The following is a 27,537-nucleotide window of genomic DNA, read 5'->3' as shown; positions in this document are numbered from 1 at the left end:
TCTGAGAAGGGGTCCACAGGCTCCACCCAATGCCTGAGTGGTCCCATGGAAGACAAAGGGTTAAGAAGTCACACCTGGGGAGTGGCTCCCTGCAACCTCTTCCAGGAAGGATCTGTCCTGCCAACAAAGTTGCCCTGGAATTGGGGTGTGAAGCCCTCCTGGGGGGTGGGGGCAGCCCTGCCCTGGGCCCTGGAGATATTCAGACTTTCCGTGATGACTTGTGGAGCACCTGCTTCAGCACAGATCCCGCATTAAATGCAGAGGAAGGAACTAAAGGGGTTCCAGGGGAGCTGATGGAGACAACCAAAAAAGACCATCCTGAGGAATGGGAGGGGGTGCGGGGAGGGGGGAAAGGAGATGGTCAAGCAGAGCCCAGAAGATCTGAAGGAATTGAGGGAAGTGGTAGCTGGACCTGAGAGGGTTTTCAGTTGAGCCCTAGAAACACGATACATACAAACAAAATGGCTAGAAAATAGTTCTGTGGCCACATAGGAACAAAGGCGAGATGCTGCGTGTCTTGACTTGGTGGGTAAAATGCGAGGTGAGGTTAACCTAACAGTCCTCCAGCTAGGGTGACCAACCATCCTAATTTATCAGGGACTGAGAAGGTTTATCTTGATGCTAAAACCTGGAAAGTAAATCTGAATGAGCAAATCAGAACGAATGTGTCACCCTACTTCCAGCCCATATCAATCTGGAGGCATCTGAGGCCAGAAGTCTTGTAGCTCAGGATGCAGCCAGCCCAATGCTCTTGTTTTGGGGACCAGAAAACTTAGGACCACAGAGAGGTAAGGACTAACCCAGGTCACCCGAATAATTGGTAGCAAAGCCTGGTCTAGAATTCTGGTCCCATTCCCTTTCCAATGGTAGGTCCCCCCTGGTCCAGACAATGGATTCCGTGGTTTCCTCCCCTTAACCCTGGATGCTGGCAGGCTGGCTCCCTGATTCAAGATCCAAAGGGGGCTAAAGATGGGTCCTCAAAGCAGGGGGAGGGTTCCAACAGACAAAGGAACATCCCTGAGGGTCAGGCCAACCTCCTCTCACTAAACAAGGATAATTAGGTTTTGTTTTTTGGCAGGGTACCTCCCCCTGACCCTCAAAGTCATAGCAGTGTGTCTAACCTGCCCAGATTCTTTTTGGAGGCAAGAGGAGAGAGTGGGGAAAAGTGGGCTTTTAAAACAAGAGATTGGCTAAGGTTTGTATCTGTGCTCTAGCAAGTCACTTTACCTCTCTGAGGCTCTATTTCCTCATCAGGGAAATGGGCATAACTGCTCTCAATGAAAGGTTGCTGAATGAATGAATAAAAGAATTAAGAAATGAATGAACAAATGACTTTTATTCTTCCTGCCCCACTCCCCAGCCATTTCACCTGCTAACGACTCCTCATCCTTCAGGTCCCAGCCTCAAGCACGGAACCTTCTCTTCTCAGAAACTTCTCTTCTCGGAACCTTCTCTTCTCAGAACCTTTTCAAGTACCTGCCAGGTCTGGGTGGAAGGTGCTTCCTCCAGGCTCTGCCAGCACTGCCCACCCTGTGGCAGCCCCAAGTATACTCGCTTGTCATTGCTGGATTTCTCGTCTGCATCTCCACCCCTTCTAGCCCAGCCTTCTAACACTTGCTAACCCATATTCTCCATTAGAGCAGAAACACTTGATCAGATTAACCCTGGAACCCACATCCTGGCATGGAACCTGGCACATAATAGGTGCTCAATGAAGATGAGTTCAGATGAACAAATGAATGAACTGTTAGTTACTGGAGAAATTCCTGTAAAGTGGATCATGGCTGCTTAGGAAATGTTATATTTGCAGAATGTAATTGCATTTCTTTATTTTACAACCTTATTGAGGAATATTTTACATATTATATAATTCACCCATGTCAATTGTTTTTAATAAATTTACCAAGTTGTGCAAACAACACTATAAACCAGTTTTAGAATATTTCATCATCCCCACTCCTACCCCCTGCCCCAGACAACCCCTAATCTAGGATCTGTCTCTATAGAGTTGCCTTTTCTACATATGTCAGATAAATGACATTCTACAAGATGTGATCTCTTGTGTCTAGCCACTTTCATTGAGCACCATGTCTTTGAGGTTCATCCATGTGGTAGCATGTATCAATAGTTTGTTCCTCTTTATTAATGATCTCTTTTTAAATTTCAATAGTTTTAATTTTTCCTTTTCTGTACTCAGTTCTTCATCTGGAAATAAGACTATAGGACTATCTGACCTGGGGCCAGGTGCAGTGGCTCACACCTGTAATCCCAACACTTTGGGAGGCCAAAGCAAGCAGGTCACTTGAGACCAGGAGTTTGAGACCAGCCTGGCCAAGGGCTTAACACCGTCTCTACTAAAAATGCAAAAACAATTAGCTGGGCATGGTGGCATGTGCCTGCAGTCCCAGCTACTCAGGAGGCTGAGGAACGAGAATCACTTGAACCCCCAGAGGCCAAGATTGCACCACTACACTCCAGTCCAGCCTGGGTGAGAGTGAGACCTCGTCTCAAAAAAAAATAATAATAATAATAATATCTGACCTGGTGCAGTGGCTCACACCTGTAATCCCAGGATTTTGGGAGGCCAAAGTGGGAGGATCGCTTGAGCACAGGAGTTCGAGTCTAGCCTGGGCAACGTAGTGAGACCCCATCTCTAAAAAAAAAAAAACTTTAAAAAAAATTAGCTGAGGCCAGGTGCGGTGGCTCAAGCCTGTAATCCCAGCACTTTGGGAGGCCGAGACGGGCAGATCACGAGGTCAGGAGATCGAGACCACTGGCTAACACGATGAAACCCCGTCTCTACTAAAAATACAAAAAACTAGCCGGGCGAGGTGGCAGGCGCCTATAGTCCCAGCTACTTGGAAGGCTGAGGCAGGAGAATGGCATAAACCCGGGAGGCAGAACTTGCAGTGAGCTGAGATCGGGTCACTACACTCCAGTCTGGGCGACAGAGCGAGACTCCGTCTCAAAAAAAAAAAAAAGCTGAGCATGGTGGCACATGCCTGTGGTCCTAGTTACTTGGGAAGCTGAGGTGGGAGGCTCATGTGAGCCTGGGAGGTAGAGCCTTCAGTGAGCTATAATCTCGCCACTGCACTTCAGCCTGGGTGACAGAGTGAGACTGTCTCCAAAAAAAAAAAAAAAAAAAAGCCGTGATTGTAAGGTTAAGTGAGTTCATACATGGAAAGTCAGTATGTTCAATAAATGTTCAATCAATGCCAGCAATGCTCAATAAATGTGAACTATTATCATTGTCATTTTTTAACTTTGCTTAAGCAAATGTGGAAAGCCCATAAAATGTATAAAGAGGCAGAAAAAAACAAACATCTCACACCCAGTGGCCCTCTGGCACCAAAGTTCAGTCCTGCTGCCATGGAGAATAAACTGCTCCCCACTCCCCGCATCCCCTGTCCCCACCCCCAGGCTGCAGTTTCCAGAACATTCCTATCAAGTCTCTTCATGGTGGAATTAAAGAGAACAGTAAAACATGACGGTGCAGAGGATAGGGAGTGGCTGTGAGTCCACATGATGCTGCAGGTGAGAATTCAGCAGCACAGGCGAATTCCTGAGATGTCCCATCTCTCCTCCCAAAAAACAATGACAACAGCTAAGAAAAAAAAAAGGTTGGCAAAAAGGGTGACTCTTGCTGGTTTGGGCAGTGGCAGCTCATTGCCGGGCCTCAGCCTTCACAGGCACCTCAGGGCTTATGAGCGGCTTAAGCTGCTTGTTGCCTCAACAATTATTATGAGTGGGTTTGTCTTCCTCGAAAAGGGTGTGGACTTTGTCAAAGTCAGGGCATTGGAGTGTCCCCCTGGCTGCCCTGACAGCACTGATCCTGGTCAGCAGCCCTGGGGGAGCCCTGGTTGCCTTTGGCACCTTCTCCAGGCCACCCTGTGGAGGCAGCTTGGGCGGCCCCATCTGTTCTTGCCGTGTGGTAGTGTGGTTAGGTGCAGGGGACGAGGGCCAGGCTCCATCAATTATTAACAGAGTGCTTTTGTGCAAGTCACTCAAAAGCTCTGTGCCTTGGTTTCCCCTCTGTAGAATGGGAAGGTAGACATCCATAGGTCGGCTAGGAGGATCAAAAAAGAAGTCCACAGGTATGACACATTTGGAGCAATGCCTGGCACGTATTAGGCACCAGCTATTACAACCCAATGCTCCTTGAATCCCTGGTATGTGCCAGGCACTGTTTGAGTGGTGGTTTGAGTTCTATGTGACAGATGATCAATGCCGGGGTTTGCAGAGGCCTTATCAGGGCCACACTTAATCACTCTAGGGGAAGCCATGGGCCTGGCATGGGTCCCTTGCCTTCAGACCTTATTCCCTCATTCCCATATGATGGGCATCTGTTGAACACCTCCTGCAGCCGACTTTCTCACTAAAACTGTATATGTTAAGAAGACCTGCTTACTGATAAGTAAGGGGGAACTGAGGCTCACAGGGGAGAAAGGGCTTCTCCAAGAACACACATTCATGGCATAGCTGAGCTTTGAATCCAGCTTTGAATTCCAAGTCCAGCCCCTCTCCTGCTCTGACTGTAGCTCCTCCCGCAACAACTCAAAGGTAGAACATTAAACATGGACTGGAGGAACATGCTCTTGAAATGACATCTGCCAACCTGGTTCACTGTGTCGGTGGAAACCTCCAAATGAGTGGAAGGGAGCATAGAGAAGAGAGGGACAGGAGCACCATCGGCGATCCCAGAGCCAGGCAGAGAAGCAACACCACACACTCGTGCCCCTGGGTCTTTGCACCTGCTGGCTTCTCCTCCAAGACACCATCTCCCTCATCACTGGCCGGCCCTTACTTATGGGCCAGGTCTTAGCTTTGGGAGCCCTTCTCCTTCTCTTTTGTTGTCTTGTTCTGACTTTGCATAAAGGTGCGTATATAGGTAAAGTGCACAAATACTAATCGTAGAGCTCTACATATGTACCCCTGATGAACTCACCGGGTCATTTCCCACACACCAGAAGGTCCCCTCATGCTCCCTCTCAGTTGATACCTCCCAAAGGTAATCAGGTGCTGACTTTTCTTTCCCCAGATTCCTTTCTAGGCTGTTCTAGAACTTCATTAAGTGGAATCATACGGTCTAGTTTTGGCCTCTTTTGTTCAACCCTACGTGTATGAGATTCATCCATTTAGTTGTGTGTTGTTTTGCTCTTTTTCCTTGCTACATAGAGGTAGATGGTGTGAGCATCACCATTTATTTATCCATTCTACTGCAGATTTGGGCTGTGTCTTAGTTTGGGGATGCTAGGAGTCAAGCTGGAACCTTCTCACATACGTCTTTTGGTGAACACAGTACTTGTTCTTCTTGGGACTCGCCCCAGGGGCAGGATTGCTGTGTCACAGGGGACGCGCGTGTTTAACATTGGCAAATGCTGCCAAACAGATGTTCAAGTAGCCATACAATTTTACCTCCCCATTAGCAACGCATGAGGGTTCTGATTGCTCCACCTTCCAGCTAACATTTAATATTAAAGTCAGTCCCTTTTATGTTAGACTTTCTGATGAGGGTAAGGGCAGCATTTCCTCTTAGAAGCTACCTCACACCCCCTAACCCAGAGTTGGGGCCTCCTGTTCTTCTCCATTGTAAGCATTCATTTCTCTGTAGCATTTCCACCAGTTTACTGTCTTCCCCATCTCAGGAAGGGACGGTTCCTTGAGGGAGGGAAGGACACTATCTGCCCGACTCACAGTTCCTTCCAGAGGGAGAAGCCAGACCCTGTGGCCCCAGCCCCAAGCACCCTCCTTCTGACTCTTCTCCCTACAGCCAGAAGTCCTGCCCTGAGAACACAGTACCCCTGTCTTTGATGTACCCTAATTATTTAATTTTTTGTTTTTGTTTTTTTTTAGTCAGTCTCACTCTTTCTGTCACCCAGGCTGGAGTGCAATGGTATAATCTCGGCTCACTGCACCCTCCGCCTCCCTGGTCCAGACAATTCTCACGCCTCCCAAGTAGCTGGGACTACAGGTGTGCACCACCATACCCAGCTAAATTTTGTATTTTTAGTAGAGATGGGATTTTGCCATGTTGGCCAGGCTGGTCTTGTACTCCTGACCTCAAGTGATTCACCCACCTCGGCCTCCCAAAGTGCTGGGATTACAGGCGTGAACCACAGTGCCTGGCCCCTAATTAATTTAAAGCCAAATGCTTAACAAGACAGCTTCTTCCAGAGGCCTCTCCCAGCCTCAGTTTCCCCATCTGTAAAATAGGAAGGGCACCTCTGCCCCTTAGGGTTTTGGTGAGGGCTAAACGAAATGCTGTCCAAGTGCTTGGAAGGATGCCTGGTAGAGGGCAAGTGCCGCATCAGGGTGGTTCTCTGAGGCCACTCCAGAGCCTGCAGCCCTCTCTCAGCAGAGACAGCCTCTCTTGCCTCATTCTTATCATCAGGGAAAAGCACTGTAAAGTGCCCAACAGTATGAATTGATGCATCTACTATCTCTGCCCAAAGAGACGGCTCCCTGACCTCAGGAACCAACACCCCTGAGCACCTTCTCACTGCTCCACACACCGTGTCTCATTCATCCTCACCTCACCTTGCTCAGATCAGTTCTAACGGCAGTGGTTTATGGAGCACCTAGACATCAGATCGAGTGCAAGGCATCAGATGGAGACTTCACATGCATCATTTCATTCCATCCTAACCTCGTCAATTTCAGGAAGGCTCATCATTCCCATCTTACACGTGGAGACACTGAGGCTTGGAGAGGAGAAGGTCACTGGCCAAGGGAAGATTCCAGGGCCTGAACATCATAGGTCCAAAATAGTAAGCCAGGTCCTGCCTAGAGACTGCAATGTCCACACCAGCCTCAGGGCAACGGACGACTCCACAGCTGAGTACAGGACCAGGATAAGTGGGTTGTTGCCAGGGAGACCCTGGGAGTTCCAGAAACCCCAGGGTAAAGGAGGACAAGGGCATCCTTGCCCCGGGGGCCCCGTCCTGTCTTCTCCATCGGCTTGCTGAAGGCGAGCCCGGTAAATCCCCACTTACCTCATCTCTGACGGCTGGTTTACAAATGACTCTCTCACGTGTCAAGGAAAACCCTCTGAGGGAAGGAGGGCAGGTCCCCTGAAGCTTCATCATCTTATTTCTGCTGAAACAGATGTCGCGGCAATGGAGACACCTCTTGGGAGGTGACTGAAAGGAAAGGTTGACTCAAAGGCCTTCTTCCCGGAGGACTGCCCCGTCCAACTCTATGAAAAGGAGGAATGCGGCTGAGCTCATCCCAGCCCCACGACAGGAATGTCTCCCTCATTGTCCTTAACACAACTTCAAAATTACTTGCCAGCCAGAAGTCACTGTGTCAGCCTGGTGACATCCCTGGCGGCTGATTTGTAACTGCAGAGGCTTCCGCCGGTGGGAGGCTTCCTTGGTCTACACCTGTCCAGCACTTTCCAGCCCTACCCAGAACAGATTATGGGAATCTCTAAGTGCCATCAACAGGAGATTGACTAAATAAGTCATGGCACATCCATACCATCTAATTCTCGGGACCATCCAGCAGGATAAAACACATCTATATTTATTGGTGTAGAAAGAGTTCCTCCACTTATCTTTAAAGTAAGAAGGCATGCTGTAAAACACAGAACGACCATTTTTAAAAGTGTGTGTGTTTTATGTCTCTGAGTTGTCTAAATTTATATAGTGGAGGCTGGGTGCGGGGGCTCATGCCTGTAATCCCAGCACTTTGGGAAGCTGAGGTGCGCAGATTACGAGGTCAGGAGATCAAGACCATCCTGGCTAACACGGTGAAAACCCGTTTCTACTAAAAATACAAAAAATTAGCCGGGCATGGTGGCGGACGCCTGTAGTTCCAGCTACTCGGGAGGCTGAGGCAGGAGAATGGCGTGAACCTGGGAGGTGGAGCTTGCAGTGAGGCGAGATCGCACCACTGCACTCTAGCCTGGGCGACAGAGTGAGACTCCCATTGCAAAAAAAAAAAAAAATGTATATATATATATAGTGGAAAAAAAATCAGTAAGGACTTCCCACAAGGTCAGATGTTTTTTTTACTTTTTGAAATGCCCTATGTGTTTTTTGAACTAATGAAGATGACAATACTTAGAAGGCTCTGGACAGACACAATGATAGGCACCTTACCAGCTTTCTCACAGGTAATCCTCGCATCAAGACGATGGAGGGAGGTAAAATTCTTTCCCTAGTTTACACTTTGATTGGAGAAAAAAATGGAAAAGCTATTTGCACTTTGTAAAAAAAACACGTTGGTTGGATATGACTGCATCAAAGGTACTAGGCCAAGTGGGAAATCTAAAGATGTTTGGGAGTGGCCCTTGACTTCAAGAAGTTTCCAGCCCCAGGTGTCTAAATAACAAGAATATCTGTTCACATTTGGTAAGTGGACCAAGGGAGGAATCGGAGATGTGTTATGAGAACACAGAACAAGACATGGCTTTGGGGGCAATGAAACCTGTATTTATTGGGCAGCTACTATGTGCCTACTGCTCTGAGAACTTTATCTCATTTTGGGCTCACGATAGCCTTCAAGGTTAGTGTAACTTCCACCCTTGTACCCTTGAGGAAATGCAAGCTCCTGGCTTTTTCCAGAGCTATGAAACTAGTAGTAGTGGAGATGGGATTCGAACTTCTGTCTCCAAAGCTGATGCCATCTCTCCTGCCCTCACCTTTCCCAAAATCCCTGGGGATATATTGAGGACAAAGCAGCTTTCGAGGCCAACCTTGCTTCATGTTTCAACAGCAGGAGAGGAAAAAGAAGGCAATTCTCTCTCCAAGCCTCAGTTTTCCCACCTTTAAATTGGGGGTACTCATACCTACTTCCTGGGGTTGGTGTGAGGATTAAAGAAGAAATCCAAGTTATTGCAGGGCAGATGCAGTAGAGATAATCCTGAGCTTAAAGCACCTGGATAATATGCCTGGCTCAGGGGGAGTATTTGGTGACTTAGAAGCTGTATGGGTTCTAGAATCAGGCCACATGGGTTCTGAGAACCTGGGGAGGCTTCCTGGAGGAGGTAGCCTTGAACTGGGTCTTGCAGGTGGTGGAGCTAGGATACCCCTTGGGGACCCTACACTTTGTAGCAACCCCTCTGCTTAGACAAGATGCAGCAAAGAATCATTTATGGAACTTCTACCCAGTGCTTAAGACATACAATCCTAACTGTGACCCTGTGAGGTGGCTGTCACTGTACTCATGTTTTAGATAGGGAAACTGAGGCTCAAAAGACTAAGTAACGTGTCTAGGGTGGTGGCGTGAAGGTTGATGCCAGGCCCATCTGACCACCAAACCTGTGCCACTCATACAGTAAAAACCCGGTCCCCAAAGGTTAGAGCTGGTCCCACTCCCCACATGACCCCATCCCACTTCGCAGCCTGGGCTCAATCCAGCTTTCTGCCTTACTTGCTGTGTTACCTTAGAAAATGTACCCCAATTCTCTGATCCTTGGTTTCCTTATCTGAAAAATAGACAAATGGACCAAGGGAATCCTTAAGTAAAAGTCCTTATTTAGAAGACTTTCTGTGAAGATTAAACAAGATGCTATATCTGATGTGCTCAGCACAGCCCCTGGAATATTATAAGTACCCAACAGTTGATAGCTACTTTGTTATTCGACACGGTTTGGCTCTGTGTCCCCACCTAAATCTCATGTCAAATTGTAATCCCCATGTGTTGCAGGAGGGACGTGGTGGGAGGTGATTAGATCATGGGGGCAGATTTCCACCTTGCTGTTCTCACTGCGCTTGTGAGTTCTCACGAGATCTGGTTGTTTAAAAATGTGTAGCACTCCCTGCTTTGCTCTCTCTCTCCTGCCGCCATGTGAAGGTGTGCTTGCTTCCCCTTTGCCCTTCTGCCTTGATTGTAAGTTTCCTGAGGCCTCCCCAGCCATGTCTCCTGTACAGCCTGTGGAACTGTGAGTCGATTATACCTCTTTTCTTTATAAATTACCTGGTAGCGGGTAGTTCTTTACAGCAGTGTGAGAATGGACTGACTGTTTCAATTATTATTAAGGCAAATAGTATCTATTAAGCAGGCATCACAATTTCAAGTACCTACAGAGGGTGAGCAGACAACACAAATCTATGAATAGGGCAGTGGGCAATAATAGGGCATGGTGGGGTCTGTGGCAAATTGGAGTGTGCATGCCTTTGCTTAAAGGCACTCTATGATAGAATTTAAAAATAAATATTTGATCTTTTTCTTTGGTTTCTAGTTTTCAGCAGAGTTTCTGAGTTTCTTGGAATTTACTGTACTTTGTTTGCTAGTGAGGGGACTCCCAGAGAGCTTCAGGATGGGGGCTAGTCACCAAAAAGACCAAGCCATGATTAGAGGGTTGAAACTTTCAGCACCACCACCCATCTCTGGGAAGAGGAGAGGAGCTGGAGATGGAATTCAATCACCCATGGCCATAGATTTTAATCAATCATGCCTAAATAATGGAACCTCCATAAAAACCCCTAAACAATGGGGTTCAGAGAGCATCTGGGTTGGTAAACACATGGAGGTGCTGGGTGGGAGGGAGGGGGCCTGGAAAGGACATAGAAGCTCTGTATCCCTTCCCCAGTACCTTCCATCTGGCTGTTCCGGAGTTGTACCCTTTGTAACAAGCCAGCAAACGTAAATGAAGTGTTTTCCTAAATTCTGCAAGTCATGCAAGTGGAATATTGAGCCTGAGGAGGGGTCATGAGAACTCTCAATTTACAGCCAATTGGTCAGAAGTCTGGGTGACCTCCTGGGACCAGTGTCTGAAATCAGGCCGTTTTGTGGGACTGAGCTCTTCACTTGTGCAGTCTGCACTCATTCCAAGTAGTTACTGTCAGAATTGAATTGAATTACTGGACACTCAGTTGGTGTCAGAGAATTGCAGAATAGGTGTGAAAAAAAACAAAACCCACAGTTTAGTGTCAGCTTAAAAAGACAGCACATGGCCAAACTAAAAATAATAATAATATTTGAAAGTACAGGCTGGGTGCAGTGGCTCGTACTTGTAATCCCAGCACTTCAGGAGGCCAAGGTAGGATGATTGCTTGAGTCTAGGAGTTGACCAGCCTGGGCAACATGCCAAGACCCTGTCCCTACAACAAATTTAAAAATTAGTCAGGCATGGTGGTGTACACCCATAGTTCTAGCTACTCAGGAGGCTGAGGTGGGAGGATCTCTTGAATCCGAGAGGTGAAGGCTGAAGTGAGCTATGATCATGCCACTGCACTCCAGCCTGGGCAATAGAGCAAGACCCTGTCTCAAAAAAAAAAAAAAAAAAAAACACAGCACAGTGTCAAGTGACTGAAGGAGGCCCGGGGTGAATCCTGAGGGGCCAGCCATACTTGGTTGGTGGTTACCCCAATATCTGCTAGGTGACAGTTCACTGAGCCAGTTGATAAAGTACTGTACTTGTTTCTGTCTGTATTATCACATGTAATAAATCCCAAAAGCTGTTTATAAGTATTTAACTATACAAGTCAAATGAAAAATATCTAAGGACCAGATCTGGGCCCCAGGCAGTGTGTTTACTATCCCTGAGTTAGGTACTTCCTCCCAGAATGAGAGCACCTGGCATGCTGCAATCACCTGGGTACCAGGAGTTAAGAATCTCATCGAGTAAGAGCTGACAGAATTGGAACAGGACCGGAAGAACTCATCTGGTCCATGCACATATGCTATTATCATTCCCGTTTCTCAGATGAGGCCACTGAGGCCCAGAACACCAGAAGGCATCATGTCATTGGGACCATAAAATTCCCAACAGCCTGACTCTTTTGTCCCGTCTTCTTCACAAGCCTCATGAAGCCCCCCAGCAAGCAGGTGTCTAGAAAAGACAGGCGGGGTTGCGAGGCTATCTCAGTCGGCTTTTATGTTCTCGATTCTCCCTTGTTGCGATTTCAATTATTATTTTAGTGATGCTTTTCAAAAATACTCCAAGGCCTTCAGGCATTAATGTCTCATCAACCCGGATTCATCATAATTTTGATTACTGTCTTCTTAAGAATAATAATTCTCTGCACCGGCCATCAACTTGTCAGTGGGGAAGCTCAAAACCCTTAGCAGAGGTTGACTTATGCCCCAGAGGCTGATCAGAGACAACAATTTTCTCCCCAGATATTCAGCAACCTCGATTAGAACTCAGGGCGCCATGCAGCCACCAGCGGTCTCCAGTATTAGAGCCAGGCTCATCTCTAAGCACTGGATGACATCACGTCAGTGCTGCCTACCACCGTGGATCCCAGGATGATGTGAGGCCATACAAGGCAAAGCATTGAATAAACATTGGCGTACACAGAGATAACCTTTCATTCATTCCTTTCCCATTTTTTCCCCCAGATTTCAACAAGAAGAAAGTCTCAGTCTTGTTTTCATCTGTCCTTGACACCTCTCTATTCCTCTTCAACAAAGAAAGAACAGGCCCCAGGCTCAGACGAGGGGCCTGTCGAGAATTTAATAATGTAAATTTGCATTTATCTTTTTTTTTTTTTTTTTTTTGAGTCAGAGTCTCACTCTGTTGCCCAGGCTGGAGTGCAGTAGTGCGAACTCAGCTCCCTGAAACCTCTGCCTCCCGGGTTCAAGTGATTCTTCTGCCTCGGGCTCCTGAGTAGCTAGGATTACAGGCGTATGCCACCATGCCCGGCTAATTTTTGTATTTTTAGTAGAGACGGGGTTTCACTGTGTTGGCCAGGCTTACCTCAAACTCCCAACCTCAGGTGATCTGCCCGCTTCAGCCTCCCAGAGTGCTGGGATTACAGGCGTGAGCCATCGCAGCCTGCCTATCATAGTTACATGGCCATCTTGTATCTATGTTAAGTGATGTTGGTATGATAAAAATTTCCTTTTCAAAGGAATTATTTAAGTAAGTAAAAGGGGAATCTAAAAAAATATATAATAGTGTAGGTTACGGGTCAGCGAACTATGAGCCAAGGGTCAAATCTGGCCGACTACCTGTTTATGCACCATTCACAAACTAAGAATTAATTTTATGGTCAGACACGGTGGCTCACGGCTGTAATCTCAGCACTTTGGGAGGCCAAGGCAGGTGGATCACAAGGTCAAGAGATCAAGACCATCCTGGCCAACATGGTGAAACCCCGTCTCTACTAAAAATACAAAAATTACTTGGCGTGGTGGTGGTCGCCTGTAGTCCCACCTACTTGGGAGGCTGAGGCAGGAGAATTGCTTGAACCCGGGAGGTAGAGGTTGCAGTAAGCCAAGTTCGTGCCACTGCACTCCAGCCTGGTGACAGAGTGAGACTCCACCTCAAAAAAAAAAAAAAAAATGGATTTTACATTTTTTAATGGCTGGAACAAAGATCAAAGGAAGAATGCTATTTTGTGGGAGTCAGGCATGGTGACTCACACCTATAATCCCAGCACTTTGGAAGGCTGAGGCAAGAGGATAGCTTGAGGCCTGGGGTTCAAGACCAGCCTTGGCAATGTAGCAAGACACCATTGCTACAAACAATTTAAAAATTAGTTGGGCATGGTGGAGTACATCTGTGGTCCCAGCTACTTGGGAGGCTGAGGTGGGAGGATTGCTTGAGCCCAGGAGGTTGAGGTTACAGTGAGTTATGAGCACACCACCACACTTCAGCTTGGGTGACATAGCAAGACCCTGTCTCTAAAAATAATAATATTTTGTGGTAGAGGCAAATATATGAAGTTCAAATTTCAGTATCCATCAATAAAGTTTAATTGGCACACATCCAGGTTCATTCATTTACATCTTGTGTAAGGCTCCTTTCCTGCTACAATGGCACAGTTGAGTAGTTGCAACAGACCATGGACTGCAAAGTCTAAAATATTTATTATTTAATCCTTTATGGAAAGAGTTTGCCACCTCCTGGTGGAGGTGGTTGGCTGATATGGCAAAGATCTTGGTGATATGGCAAAGATCCAGCGAACTCCTCACTGGAACTCTGGGAGATTGTCATCATTTATTTCCATCCAGTTTATAGATCAGGAGGAAACTAAAGCTCAGAGAGGTTCAGTGGCTTACCCATGGTCACACAGCTAGTCAGCAGCAAGCAGGGATTTGAACCCAAGTCAGATGTGAAAGCATTGGGGGATACACAGGGCTAAAGATAACATATGCTTTGCTGAGCTTTCCACAATTTCTACCCCCTCCATTCTGCATGTCCCCCAAACACTTCCTACTCTCTCTCTCTTTTTTATTTTTATTTTTTAAGAGATGGGTATCTCGTTATATTTTCCAGGCTGGATTTGAAGTCCTAGGCTCAAGAGATCTTCCCGCCTCATCCTCTCAAGTAGCCGGGACTGCAGCCCTACCCCTTTCTCCCTCCCTCTATGGGAGGAAGCTGTGGATTCATCATTTCCTAATAATGTGGCTCGTCCCCTCAAGCTCAGGACAGGCCCCTGGGGAGGGAACTGTGTCTTATACAAAGTTCACACACTTTAGCAGGACAGGAGAGGCCCTCTGTGGCTTAAGCCTGGTCTCCAGCCTCACCTTACCTCTCCCTTGCTTATGTTTGATGCTCCAGCGACCCTGAATTGTAACTCCCAAACCCATCCCCAAGTAATACCACTACCAGTTACAACTTCCCAAGCCTATTGTGCCAGCTCAGGATTCCACCTTTACACAGGCTGTTCCTTCTGCTGAAAACCTCCCCTGCCTCTGTTGTACCTAACTCCTGTTCATCCTTCAAAGCCTCAATCAGGCATCAGTATGGAAACCACTGTGCACTCCAATCTCACTCCTGACAGAGAAGATCCGTCCCCCGTGCTGCCTCCATGTCTCCTGTTATTGATAAGGTCATAAAACGGGCAGCTTAGACTGCAAGTTTTGGAGCCAAACAGCCTAGGTTCCAATCTGCCTCCTCCTAGTTCTAACTGTGTGTTCTTAGACAAGTGACTGAGCCTCTCTTTGCCTCAGCTGCTTCATCTGTAAAATGGGTGCAGTGACAGTAGATTGTGCCTGGGATCAGTGTTAGGATTGAATGAGATAACACACGTGAAACCCCTGCACATAAGTGCTCGATACATTTTTGCTGTTATACTGCACTGTATTTGTAATTGTCAGTTTATTCCCCCTCCCACACACCCTGCAATTGATCGATCGGGGGTTCTGTGGTACTGGAGACTGGCTCTTGCCTAAGGGGACAACTTCCCAGTGCCTAATGCAGTGTCAGATCTCGGCTAGATACTCAGTAAAGGTGAGTTCCTTCCCATCTTTTTCCTCCTCACCTCCACCCTACCCCTGCTCCCAGCTGAATCAAGCAAACGGAGTCCAAGCAAACTTGTACTAGTCTGCCCAAGTACAAGTCTGCTTTCTCACGGGGGTCCCAGGGCCATGCCAGGAGCTGCCCCTGCAGTGTCCCTTCCAGTCCCTTGAAAATCAGAGGACAGGCCGGACGCCATGGCTCACGTCTGTAATCCTAGCACTTTGGGAGGTCGAGGCAGGTGGATCACTTGAGGTCAGGAGTTTGAGACCAGCCTGGCCAATATGGTGAAACGCCGCCGTACTAAAACTACACACACACACACACACACACACACACACACACACACACACAAATAGTCAGGGGTGGTAGTGGGTGCCTGTAATCCCAGCTGCTCGGGAGGCTCAGGCAGGAGAATTGCTTGAACCCAGAAGACAGAGGTGGCGGTGAGCCAAGATCATGCCACTGCACTCCAGCCTGGGCTTCAGAGCAAGACTCCATCTCAAAAAATAAAAATAAATAAATAAATAAAGGAAAGGAAAGAAAGAAAAAGAGAGAGAGAGAGGAAGGAAGGAAAGGAAATCGGAGAAGAGTACCCTATAAATGCTGGTTTACGAACCAGGAAACAGACTAAGAGGCTTGTCTTGTTCCTGAGTCGGTGGGACCTCAAAGGAGACCACAGCAGTATCCTTGTTCCCAGTCCAGCCCCAGTCTCCTGTGAGTGGCCTTCCCCGCTAAACATAAATCTGTTTAAAAGAAAAAAACAAACAAACAAAAAAAACCAGCCAAAGATATGCCTGAATGGTGTCCTCCCAGCTGGGCTGGGGGCCAAGGTAGCAGGAGGCAGAGCAAGGCCGAGCCTCCCCTGTCAAACCAGAGTCCCCATCCGTCTAAATGGAAAGGAGGGGGGTCAGCTGCAAAGCAGGGCTGAAAGGCCAGGTATAACACCTTCGTAGAGCTCGGGCCCTGGGTTCAAATGTGAACCTCACAACTTAATAACTGTATAACCTTGGGCAAGACACTTCACCTCTCTGAGCCTCAGTAAAATGGGAATAGTAGCATCCTGTCTTATAGAATGACCATGAGGATGAACAAGCACCGGAAAGTGCTTTGCACACAGAGCCAAGCACAAAGCACTGTCATCCGTCCTTCCCTGAGGCTTCACCTTCCGCAGTTTTGGTTACCCCTGGTCAACAGTGGCCTGAACACAGGTGAATATGTACAGCACAATAAGAGTTGTTGAGGGAAAGAGAAAGATCACATTTACGTAACTTTTATCACAGGATATGGTTATAATTGTTCTCTTTTATTTTTATGGTTGTTAGTATCTTACTGTGCCTAATTTATAAATTAAACTTTATCATAGGTATGCATGTATAGAAAAAAACACAATATATATAGGGTTTAGTACTATCTGCAGTTTCCACTGGGGGTCTTGGAACGTAGCCCTGTCAGATTCAGAGGACAATTGTAAATCTTTACTTCACCCAGCTCTTTTATTTATTTATTTATTTATTGAGAAAAGACCTCTCTCTATCTCCCAGGCTGGAGTGCAGTGGTGTGATCATGGCTCACTACAACCTCGACCTCCCGGACTCAAGCGATCCTCCCACCTCAGCCTCCCCAGTGGCTGGGACTACAGGCTCATGCTACCACGCCAGGCTAATTATTGTATTTTTTGTAGAGACAGAGTTTTGCTATGTTGCCCAGGCTGGTCTCAAACTCCTGGGCTCAAGCAATCTGCCTGCTTCCAGCCTCCCAAAGTGCTAGGATTACAGGCATCAGCCACCGTGCCCGGCCAACCCAGCCCTTATCTTCAGTGTAGGCACTTCCACTGACTCACGGGAATCCTTGGGACCCCGACTTTCCTTCTCTAGGCCTCAGCTACTTCAGGGTAAGTCATTCCTTATACTCGCCTCCTCAGGGTGGAGAATAGAAAGACCAGGCTTGTGGGACACACTGGGAGCAAGATGTGGATGGGCCAGCAGGGGTCATGAGACTCATCTGGCCCCCATAGGACCATAATCACAACTAGTGCTAGGGAGCACTGCCTAAGCCAGGGTGTCCCCAAAAGCTGATCTGATACAAGGCTTCGTGTACCTGAATATGTCGCTTACTGGAGTCAGAAGTTTGAGACCAGCCTGGCCAATATGGTGAAACCCCCAATATGGTGAAACTGGGGAGGTGATCCCAGAAAACCTGTGTAGGGGGTGAGGAAGTGAGACAGAAAAAGGAAGGCAGCCAGCCACCTCCGTGGACAGCTCGTGTTCATTCCTTCCCAATGGGGGGATCCTGGGAGCCACTGGAGAACACGAGCCGAGGGGTCTGACGTCTTCTTACACCAACTCCTGTTTGCCATTTAATAGAGGGCTGCTATCTACATATGTGTTGGAGGAGTGTTAATTCCCCATCACTTTATACCTGCGGAAGCAGCATGAGAAAGTCCCAGGTAAAAAGTGGGAGGGGCCGGCAACTGGAAATGGGGCACACGCTGTGGCCAATGAGGGTGAGGGATAGTGGAGGCACCCACTGCACCTGCTCCAAGCTCCTACTGTGTTCCAGGCACTCGGGCACCATCCACACGATTTCTCACTTAATCCCCCCAACAACCTTGAAAGATGGACATCACTATCTCCTCTATTTTTATTTATTTATTTTTATTTTTATTTTTTCTTATTTTTTTTTCTCTCCTCTCTTTTTAAAGCAGCTTTATTGGCCAGGCACAGTGGCTCACACCTGTAGTCCCAGCACTGTGAGGCTGAGGCAGGCGTATCACCCGAGGTCATGAGTTGGAGACCAGCCTGGCCAACATGGTGAAACCTCATCTCTACTAAAAATATAAAAATTAACCAGGGGTGGTGGCGCGTGCCTGTAGTCCCAGTTACTCAGGAGGCTGAGGCAGGAGAATCACTTGAATCTGGGAGGTGGAGGTTGCAGTGAGCCGAGGTCATACCATTGCACTCCAGCCTGGGAGACAGAGCAAGACTCTGTCTCAAAAACAAAAAATAAAAAACAGGGAGCCACCGTGGCTCAAGCCAGTTGTCCTGGCGCATAAGGAGGTGATGCTACATGTTCGAGGCCAACCTAGGCAACATTAAAAAAAAAAAAACTCTCATTCATTTAAAAAAAAAACTGCTTTATTGAGGTATGATTTATATACCACAAAATTCTCCCATTTTAAGTGGACAATTAAACTTTTGTTAGTCTATTTGCAGAGTTGGGCCACCATTGCCACAATCTAATGTTAGAACATTGCCCGTTTACAGTCAGTCCCCATTTTCCCACCACGGACACCTCCCACCAGCCCTAGGCACTCATCAACTTCCAATTTTACTAATTTCACTAATTTCACTATGTCCTGTCTCCATACGTCTATCTATTCTGGACATTTAATATACATGGAGTCATACTGTGTTAGTCTGTTTTTGCTATGCTATAGAGGAATATCTGCAACTGGGTAATTTATCAAGAAAAAAGATTTAATTGGCTCATAGTTCTTCAGGCTGTACAGGAAGAACAGTACCAGCATCTACTTCTGGTGAAGGTCTCAAGAAGCTTCCATCACGGTGGAGGCAAAGGCAGAGGATGTGAGCCACATGGTAAGAACAGGAGTGAGAGAGGGAGTAACAGGGCTGGGGGGTGGTTGATGCCACTCTTAAACAACCAGATCTTGGGTGAACTCACTGAGCAAGAACTCACTCATCACCAAAGGGATGGAACCAAGCCATTCATGAGGGATCCACACCCACAATCCAAACACCTCCCACCAGGCCCCACCTCCAACACTGGGGTTTACTATTCAACATGAGATTTGGAGAGGACGAACATCCAAACCATATCACATAAAATATAGGGTCTTTTGTGTCTGGCTTCTTTCCCCTAGCATAATGCTTTTGAGATTCATGCACGTCGTAAATGTTTCAACACTTCATTCTTTTTTATTGCTAAGTAGTATTCCATCATATGGATGCACCACAGTATGTCTATCCCTTCATCCATTGATGGAACTTTGAATTGTTCCCACTCTCTGGCTATTGTGAATTAGCCAACATGCTATGGACATTCACATATGAGTATTTGTGTGGACATCTGTTTTCACTTTCCTTGAGCAGACTTAGGAGTGGAATTGCCTGATCGTATAGTAGCTCTGTTTACTATTTTCAGAAAACACTTTTTCAAAACCACTGCACCTTTTGGCATTCCCACTACAATGGATGAAGGCTCCAATTCTTGACCACTTTGCCAACACCTGTTATTATCTGTCCTTCTCGTGTAGCCGTCCTGGTGGGTGTGAAGTGGTATCTCACTGTGGTTTTGATTTGCATTTCCCTAAGGATGCAAAGCACTAAGCATGTGGAGCAGCTTTCCATGTGAAAATCTTCTTTGGAGATGACTGTTCAAATCCTTTGTCCATTTTGTAATTGGGTGATGTGTCCTTTTTACCATCTCCCTTTTACACAGAGCAGCTTGTGGGGACCAAGCGGCCTGACCCCTGGTCACTGCCCTACCCCAAGCTGTCTCCAGATCCCCGTTTGACCTGATTGCCTGGGGGCAGGGTTAAATGCTGGATGGGAGTCAAACTTTTGGTTCTTCGGAAACAGGGGTTGGGAGATTCCACATTACTCCTGCTTTCAGAGGCCTGTGATTACCAGAGAAGTCCCAGAGAAAAGCACTTTGCTTCAGCCTGCTCCCCTCACCCAGATAAGCCTGCACCTCTTCTAGAACGAGGGACCAGGTCCCAGCCCAGGCCCATCCTGCCAGGTTCTCTGAGTTTGCAGACGTGTGTCGTGGACCACGTGGCTCCTTCAGCCTCTTGCCCCCTCCCGCCCAGCCCTCCACTTGGGAGCATGGCCTGCTTTCTCCCGACCTCAGGCCTTGGCTCTGCTTCTTAGCTACTATTCTCGGCTCTTCTCTACAGTGCAATGATTGCACTAATGGCCCTGTGGGTAACACCCCTGCTGGGCTGACCCAGCTCTCCTCTAGAAGTCATCAGTCAGTCCTCTCAATGGACATTGTCTTAGCACCTGCTTGGTGCAGGATGCCGGGGACATGGAGAGAACAGGACAGTCTGTGCCCCTGACATAGCCCCAGCCCTGTGGAGGAGGCAGAATCATCAGTGGTTGAGGGCAATGAAGTTTTATGGGAGGAATATTAGGCATGAAAAGTCTGTTGGAAAACTGTGGGGTGAGGGGTAGGAGGCAGAAGTGAAGCCAGTTTCATGGACAGCCTCACTGTTGGAGGGTCAGGATGGGAAAGGGCATTCCAGGCAGAGGGAACAGCAAGACCATGGCGGAGAGGTGCAGAATACGTTTAGGGAAAGGCAGGTTGCTCTGAGTTGTTGAGTCATAAAAGGAAGGAGTGGGGACCTAGTAGGGCTGGGGTCATAGAGGTTCTTGAATGCCATGCAAAGGAGTTTGGAACAGGGGGAGTGAATGAGGGATTTAAGCAGGAAAGGGGCTGTTCAAATCTGTAGTCTGGAAAAATACAGCCATGCGGATGAGCTTCTATTTATTTATTTATTTTATTTGTTTATTTTGAGATGGAATCTCACTCTGTTGCCCAAGCTGGAGTGCAGTGGCCTGATCTCGGCTCACAGCTGGGATTACAGGCGGCTGCCACCATGCCCGGCTAATTTTTGTATTTTTAGTAGAGACAGGGTTTCACCATGTTGGTCAGGCTGATCTCGAACTGCTGACCTCGAGTGATCCACCCGCCTCAGCCTCCCAAAGTGATGGGATTACAGGTGTGAGCCACCAAGCCCGGCACAGTTTCTCTTTAAATGCAGCCCTCTGCTGCTCCCTGGGGTCTCTCATGCTGTCAGGTAATTCCACTACATTTCCCAATCCTCTCACACTCCTACTCTCTTAAATGACCATTTCACACCTTCCCTCTCCCATAGCTCTGACACCTCCTCCCCATCCTCCTTCTTAGCTAATGACCTTCCTTGCTACTTAAGAAGAAGAGAAGCAACCAGAAGAGACAGCCCACACCCATCCATCACCTCATTCCCAACCTACGTGACTCTGTGCTCTGTGGTTCCTTCTGTTGCTATGAGTGAACTCTCCCACTCTTGCCTGACCAATTCCTCCCCTTGTGTATTGGACCCCTTCAGCTAACAAGGACATCCATCAGCTGGCCCCTGTCTGCTGGGTCATTCTCCTCGCCATACAAATCTCTACCTTATGATATGGTTTTGCTTTGTCCCCATCCAAATCTCATCTTGAATTGTAGTTCCCATAATCCCCATGTATCGTGAGAGGGACCCAGTGGGAGATAATTAAATCATGGAGGGAGTTACCTCCATGCTGTTCTCATGATAGTGAGTGAGTTCTCGAGAGATCTGATGGTTTTATAAGAAGCTTTCCCGACTTTGCTCTGCACTTCTCTTTCCTGCTGGCATGTGAAGAAGGATGTGTTTGCTTCCCCTTCCACCATGATTGTAAGTTTCCTGAGGCCGCCCCAGCCCTGCAGAACCGTGGGTCAATTAAACCTCTTTTCTTTAGAAATTACCTAGTCTCAGGTATTTCTTCATAGCAGTATGAAAATAGACTAATACTCTTACCTTAAGGTAATTTCTCAATCCTTGCTTTTTTTTTTTTTGACCCTACATGTCCCTCCAGGTACTAGCTCATTTCTCTGATCATTTTCACAGTAAAATTTTACAAAAGAGTTGTGAATTTTTCTCCAGTCACATTCAAATTAAAGAATTGAATCAGTTAAAAGATAATGAAACTAAACATGAAACAAGAGACTGTAAAATGCTCATGAAGATTTGAAAAGAACCCAATACAATTTTTAGAAATGAAAAATATATTAATTGAGATTTAAAAATCAGTGGCTAGATTAAAAAGCAGATGACATAGGGTCAAAAAGATAATGGATAAAATGGAAGATAGATCGGAAGAAACTGTCCAGAATGCAGCACAGAGACAAAATTATAAACTATGAAAAAGAGATTAGAGACATAGAGGACAGAGTGGGAAGATCTAACATGTATCTCATTGAAGTTTCAGAAGGAAATGAGTGTGGTAGGATTAAAAATTCAGAAAGTTTCAGAGAAAATGAGTGTGGTAGGATTAAAAATCCCCTCCCTCCAGATAGCCATGTCCTAATCACTGCAACCTGTGAATGTTACCTTATGCAGCAAAACAGGGAAGGGGATCTTTGCAGATGTGATTTAAGTTAAGGGTCATAAGATGGGGAGATTAGCTTGGGTCATCTGGGTAGACCTTAAAGGCAATCATATGAGTCCTTGTAAGTGAGAGATGGGGACTCAACAACACACAGAAAAGAGGTCTATATGAAGACTGAACGGGGAGAGATTTGAAAATGCTGCCCTTGAAGACTGAAATGCAGCTGCCATCAAACAAGAAATGTTGACAGTCATCAGAAGCAGGAAGAGTCAAGGAATAAATTTGCCCCTAGAGCCTCCACAGAAAGCATGACCCTGTCAACATCTTGATTTCAACCCAATAATTTTGATCTAGTACTTCTGGCCTTCAGAACAACGAAAGAATACATCTCTGTTTTAAGCCACTAAGTTTGTGTAAATTTGTTACAGCAACCACAGGAAACTAATACAATGGGAGAGAAGCAATAATCAAAAGGATGATAGCTAAAAAATGTACAGAAATTGATGAAAGACATAATTGTCAGATTCAAGAAGTGCAGGAAGTAAAGAGCAAGATGACAGTTTAAAGCCACATCTAAATATAATATAATGAACCTGCAGGAGCGTGTGGTCAAAAATGAAACATAGGCCAGGCGTGATGGCTCATGCCTGTAATACCAGCACTTTTGTAGGCTGAGGCAGGAGGATTGCTTGAACCCAGGAGTTAAAGACCAGCTTAGGCAATATAGGGAGACCCCATCACTACAGAAAATTTTAAAAATTAGCCAGGCATGGTGATGCATGCCTGTGGTCCCAGCTGCTTGGGAGGCTGAGGCAGGAGGATTGCTTGAACCTGGGAGGTTGAGGCTGCAGTGAGCCATGATCACATGACTGCACTCCAGCCTTGGTGACAGAGTGAGACAAGAGAGGAAGGAAGGAAGGAAGGAAGGAAGGAAGGAAGGAAGGAAGGAAGGAAGGAAGGAAGAAGGAAGAGAAAGGGAGAAAGAAAGAAAGAAAGAAAGAAAGAAAGAAAGAAAGAAAGAAAGAAAGAAAGAAAGAAAGAAAGAAAGAAAGAGAGTGAGAGAAGGAGAAGAGAGGAGAGAAGAGGAAAGGAGAGGAGAGGAGAGGAGAGGAGAGGAGAGGAGAGGAGAGGAGAGGAGAGGAAAGGAAAGGAAAGGAAAGGAAAGGAAAGGAAAGGAAAGGAAAGGAAAGGAAAGGAAAGGAAAGGAAAGGAAAGGAAAGGAAGTCAGAGAGAAAAACAACAGATTACCAACAAAGTAACAGGGACTAGTGGGCAGCTGACTTTTCAACAGTAACAACTGTAGCCAGAAGACAGTGGAACAATATTTGGAAGGGCTAATAGAAAATAACAGTCTAGAGGGTGGTTCCAAGATGGCTGAATAGGAACAGCTCCAGGCTACAGCTCCCAGCGTAGCAACACAGAAGATGGGTGATTACTGCATTTCCAACTGAAGTACTGGGTTCATCTCACTGGGGCATGTCAGACAGTGGGTGCAGGACAGTGGCTGCAGTCCACTGAGCGAGAGCTGAAGCAGGGCGAGGCATCACCTCACCCGGGAAGCACAAGGGGTAAGGGAATTCCCTTTCCTAGCCAAAGAAAACCGTGACTCACAGCACCTGGAAAATCGGGTCACTCCCACCCTAATACTGCGCTTTTCCAAGGGTCTTAGCAAACGGCACACCAGGAGATTATATCCTGTGCCTGGCTTGGAGGGTCCCACACCCACGGAGCCTCCCTCATTGCTAGCACAGCAGTCTGAAATCTAACCGCAAGGCAGCAGCGAGACTGGGGGAGGGGCGCCTGCCATTGCTGAGGCTTGAGTAGGTAAACAAAGGGGCCAGGAAGCTCGAACTGGGTGGAGCCCACCATAGTTCAAGGAGATATGCCTGCCTCTGTAGACTCCATCTCTGGGGACAGGGCATAGTCAAACAAAAGGCAGCAGAAACCTTTGCAGATTTAAATGTACCTGCCTGACAGCTTTGAAGAGAGTAGTGGTTCTCTCAGCACGGAGTTTGAGATCTGAGAACGGACAGACTGCCTCCTGAAGTGGGTCCCTGACCCCTGAGTAACCTAACTGAGAAGCATCCCCCAGTAGGGGCAGACTGACACCTCACAGGGCCAGGTACCCCTCTGAGATGAAACTTCCAGGGGAACAATCAGGCAGCAACATTTGCTGTTCAGCAATATTCACTCTTCTGCAGCCTCTGCTGCTGATACCCAGGCAAACAGGGTATGGAGTGGACCTCCAGCAAACTCCAACAGACCTGCAGCTGAGGGTCCTGACTGTTAGAAGGAAAACTAACAAACGGAAAGGACATCCACACCAAAACCCCATCTGTATGTCACCATCATCAAAGACCAAAGGTAGATAAACCACAAAGATGGGGAAAAAACAGAGCAGAAAAGCTGAAAATTCTAAAAATCAGAGCACCTCTCCCCCTCCAAGGGAACGCAGCTCCTCGCCACAATGGAACAAAGCTGGACAGAGAATGACTTTGATGAGCTGAGAGAAGAAGGCTTCAGATGATCAAACTTCTCCAAGCTAAAGGAGGAAGTTCGAACCCATCACAAAGAAGCTAAAAACTTTGAAAAAAGATTAGACGAATGGCTAACCAGAATAACCAATGTAGAGAAGTCCTCAAATGACCTGACAGAGTTGAAAACGATGGCACGAGAACTACGTGACAAATGCACAAGCTTTAGTAACCCATTCAATCAACTGGAAGAAAGAGTATCAGTGATTGAAGATCAAATGAATGAAATGAAGTGAGAAGAGAAGTTTAGAGAAAAAAGAGTAAAAAGAAATGAACAAAGTCTCCAAGAAATATGGGACTATGTGAAAAGACCAAATCTACATCTGATTGGTGTACCTGAAAGTGACGGGGAGAATGCAACCAAGTTGGAAAACACTCTGCAGGATATTATCCAGGAGAACTTCCCCAACCTAGCAAGGCATGCCAGCATTCAAATTCAGGAAATACAGAGAACACCACAAAGATACTCATCAAGAAGAGCAACTCCAAGACACATAATTGTCAGATTCACCAAAGTTGAAACGAAGGAAAAAATGTTAAGGGCAGCCAGAGAGAAAGGTCAGGTTACCTACAAAGGGAAGCCCATCAGACTAACAGTGGATCTCTCGGCAGAAACTCTACAAGCCAGAAGAGAGTGGGGGCCAATATTCAACATTCTTAAAGAAAAGAATTTTCAACCCAGAATTTCATATCCAGCCAAACTCAGTTTCACAAGTGGAGGAGATATAAAATCCTTTACAGACAAGCAAATGCTGAGAGATTTTGTCACCACCAGGCCTGCCCTACAAGAGGTCCTGAAGGAAGCACTAAACATGGAAAGGAACAACCTGTACCAGCTACTGCAAAAGCATGCCAAAATGTAAAGACCATCGATGCTAGGAAGAAACTGCATCAACTAATGAGCAAAATAACCAGCTAACATCATAATGACAGGATCAAATTCCCACATAACAATATTAACCTTAAATGTAAATGGGCTAAATGCTCCAATTAAAAGACACACACTGGCAAATTGGATAAAGAGTCAAGTGTGCTGTATTCAGGAGACTCATCTCACACGCAGAGACACACATAGGCTCAAAATAAAGGGATGGCAGAAGATCTACCAAGCAAATGGAAAATAAAAAAGGCAGGGGTTGCAATCCTAGTCTCTGATAGAACAGACTTTAAACCAACAAAGATCAAAAGAGACAAAGAAGGCCATTACATAATGGTAAAGGGATCAATTCAAAAAGAAGAGCTAACTATCCTAAATATATATGCACCCAATACAGGAGCACCCAGATTCATAAAGCAAGTCCTTAGAGACTTACAAAGAGACTTAGACTCCCACACAATCATAATGGGAGACCTTAACACCACACTGTCAACATTAGACAGATCAACGAGACAGAAAGTTAACAAGGATATCCAGGAATTGAACTCAGTTTTGCACCAAGCGGACCTAATGGACATCTACAGAACTCTCCACCTCAAATCAACAGAATATACATTCTTCTCAGCACCACATCGCACTTATTCCAAAATTGACCACACAGTTGGAAGTAAAGCACTCCTCAGCAAATGTAAAAGAACAAAAATTATAACAAACTGTCTCTCAGACCACAGTGCAATCAAACTGGAACTCAGGATTAAGAAACTCAATCAAAACCGCTCAACTACGTGGAAACTGAACAACCTGCTCCTGAATGACTACTGGGTATGTAACGAAATGAAGTCAGAAATAAAGATGTTCTTTGAAACCAATGAGGACAAAGATACAACATATCAGAATCTCTGGGACACATTTAAGCAGTGTGTAGAGAGAAATTTATAGCACTAAATGCCCACAAGAGAAAGCAGGAAAGATCTAAAATTGACACCCTAACATCACAATTATAAGAACTAGTGAAGCAAGAGTAAACACATTCAAAAGCTAGCAGAAGGCAAGAAATAACTAAGATCAGAGCAGAACTGAAGGAGATAGAGACACAAAAAAACCTTCAAAAAATCAATGAATCCAGGAGCTGATTTTTTGAAAAGATCAACAAAATTGATAGACCACTAGCAGGACTAATAAAGAAGAGAAGAGAGTAGAATCAAATAGATGCAATAAAAAATGATAAAGGGGATATCACCACCAATCCCACAGAAATACAAACTACCATCAGAGAATATTATAAACACTTCTACGCAAATAAACTAGAAAACCTAGAAGCAATGGATAAATTCCTGGACACATACACTCTCCCATGACTAAACCAGGAAGAAGTTGAATCCCTGAATAGACCAATAACAGGCTCTGAAATTGAGGCAATGATTAATAGTCTACCAACCAAAAAAGTCCAGGACCAGATGGATTCACAGCTGAATTCTACCAGAGGTACAAGGAGGAGCTGGTACCATTCCTTCTGAAACTATTCCAATCAATAAAAAAAGAGGGAATCCTCCCTAACTCATTTTATGAGGCCAACATCATCCTGATACCAAAGCCTGGCAGAGACACAACAAAAAAATAGAATTTTAGACCAATATCCCTGATGAACATAGATGCAAAAATCCTCAGTAAAATACTGGCAAACCGAATCCAGTAGCACATCAAAAAGCTTATCCACCATGATCAAGTGGGCCTCATCCCTGGGGTGCAAGACTGGTTCAACATACTCAAATCAATAAACATAATCCAGCATATAAACAGAACCAAAGACAAAAACCACACAATTATCTCAATAGATGCAGAAAAGGCCTTTGACAA

At 46.3% G+C, this 27,537-nt stretch overlaps 1 protein-coding gene across 1 annotated transcript in view; it reads left to right on the top strand.

The window, feature by feature from the left end:
• The first annotated feature begins 3,484 nt into the window (after positions 1–3,484).
• The window catches only part of LOC114673978 (uncharacterized), a 59,937-nt gene continuing 35,884 nt past the window's right edge, over positions 3,485–27,537 (top strand). The window contains exons 1-2 of the mRNA XM_077983356.1: positions 3,485–3,512; positions 3,825–3,939. Of these exons, the coding sequence (XP_077839482.1) occupies positions 3,485–3,512; positions 3,825–3,939 (143 nt within the window). The remainder of the gene's footprint in view (positions 3,513–3,824; positions 3,940–27,537) is intronic.

Source organism: Macaca mulatta, chromosome 1, assembly GCF_049350105.2.
Source record: "Macaca mulatta isolate MMU2019108-1 chromosome 1, T2T-MMU8v2.0, whole genome shotgun sequence".
Classification (NCBI taxonomy): domain Eukaryota; kingdom Metazoa; phylum Chordata; class Mammalia; order Primates; family Cercopithecidae; genus Macaca; species Macaca mulatta.
This window is presented reverse-complemented; position numbering and strand designations above follow the sequence as displayed.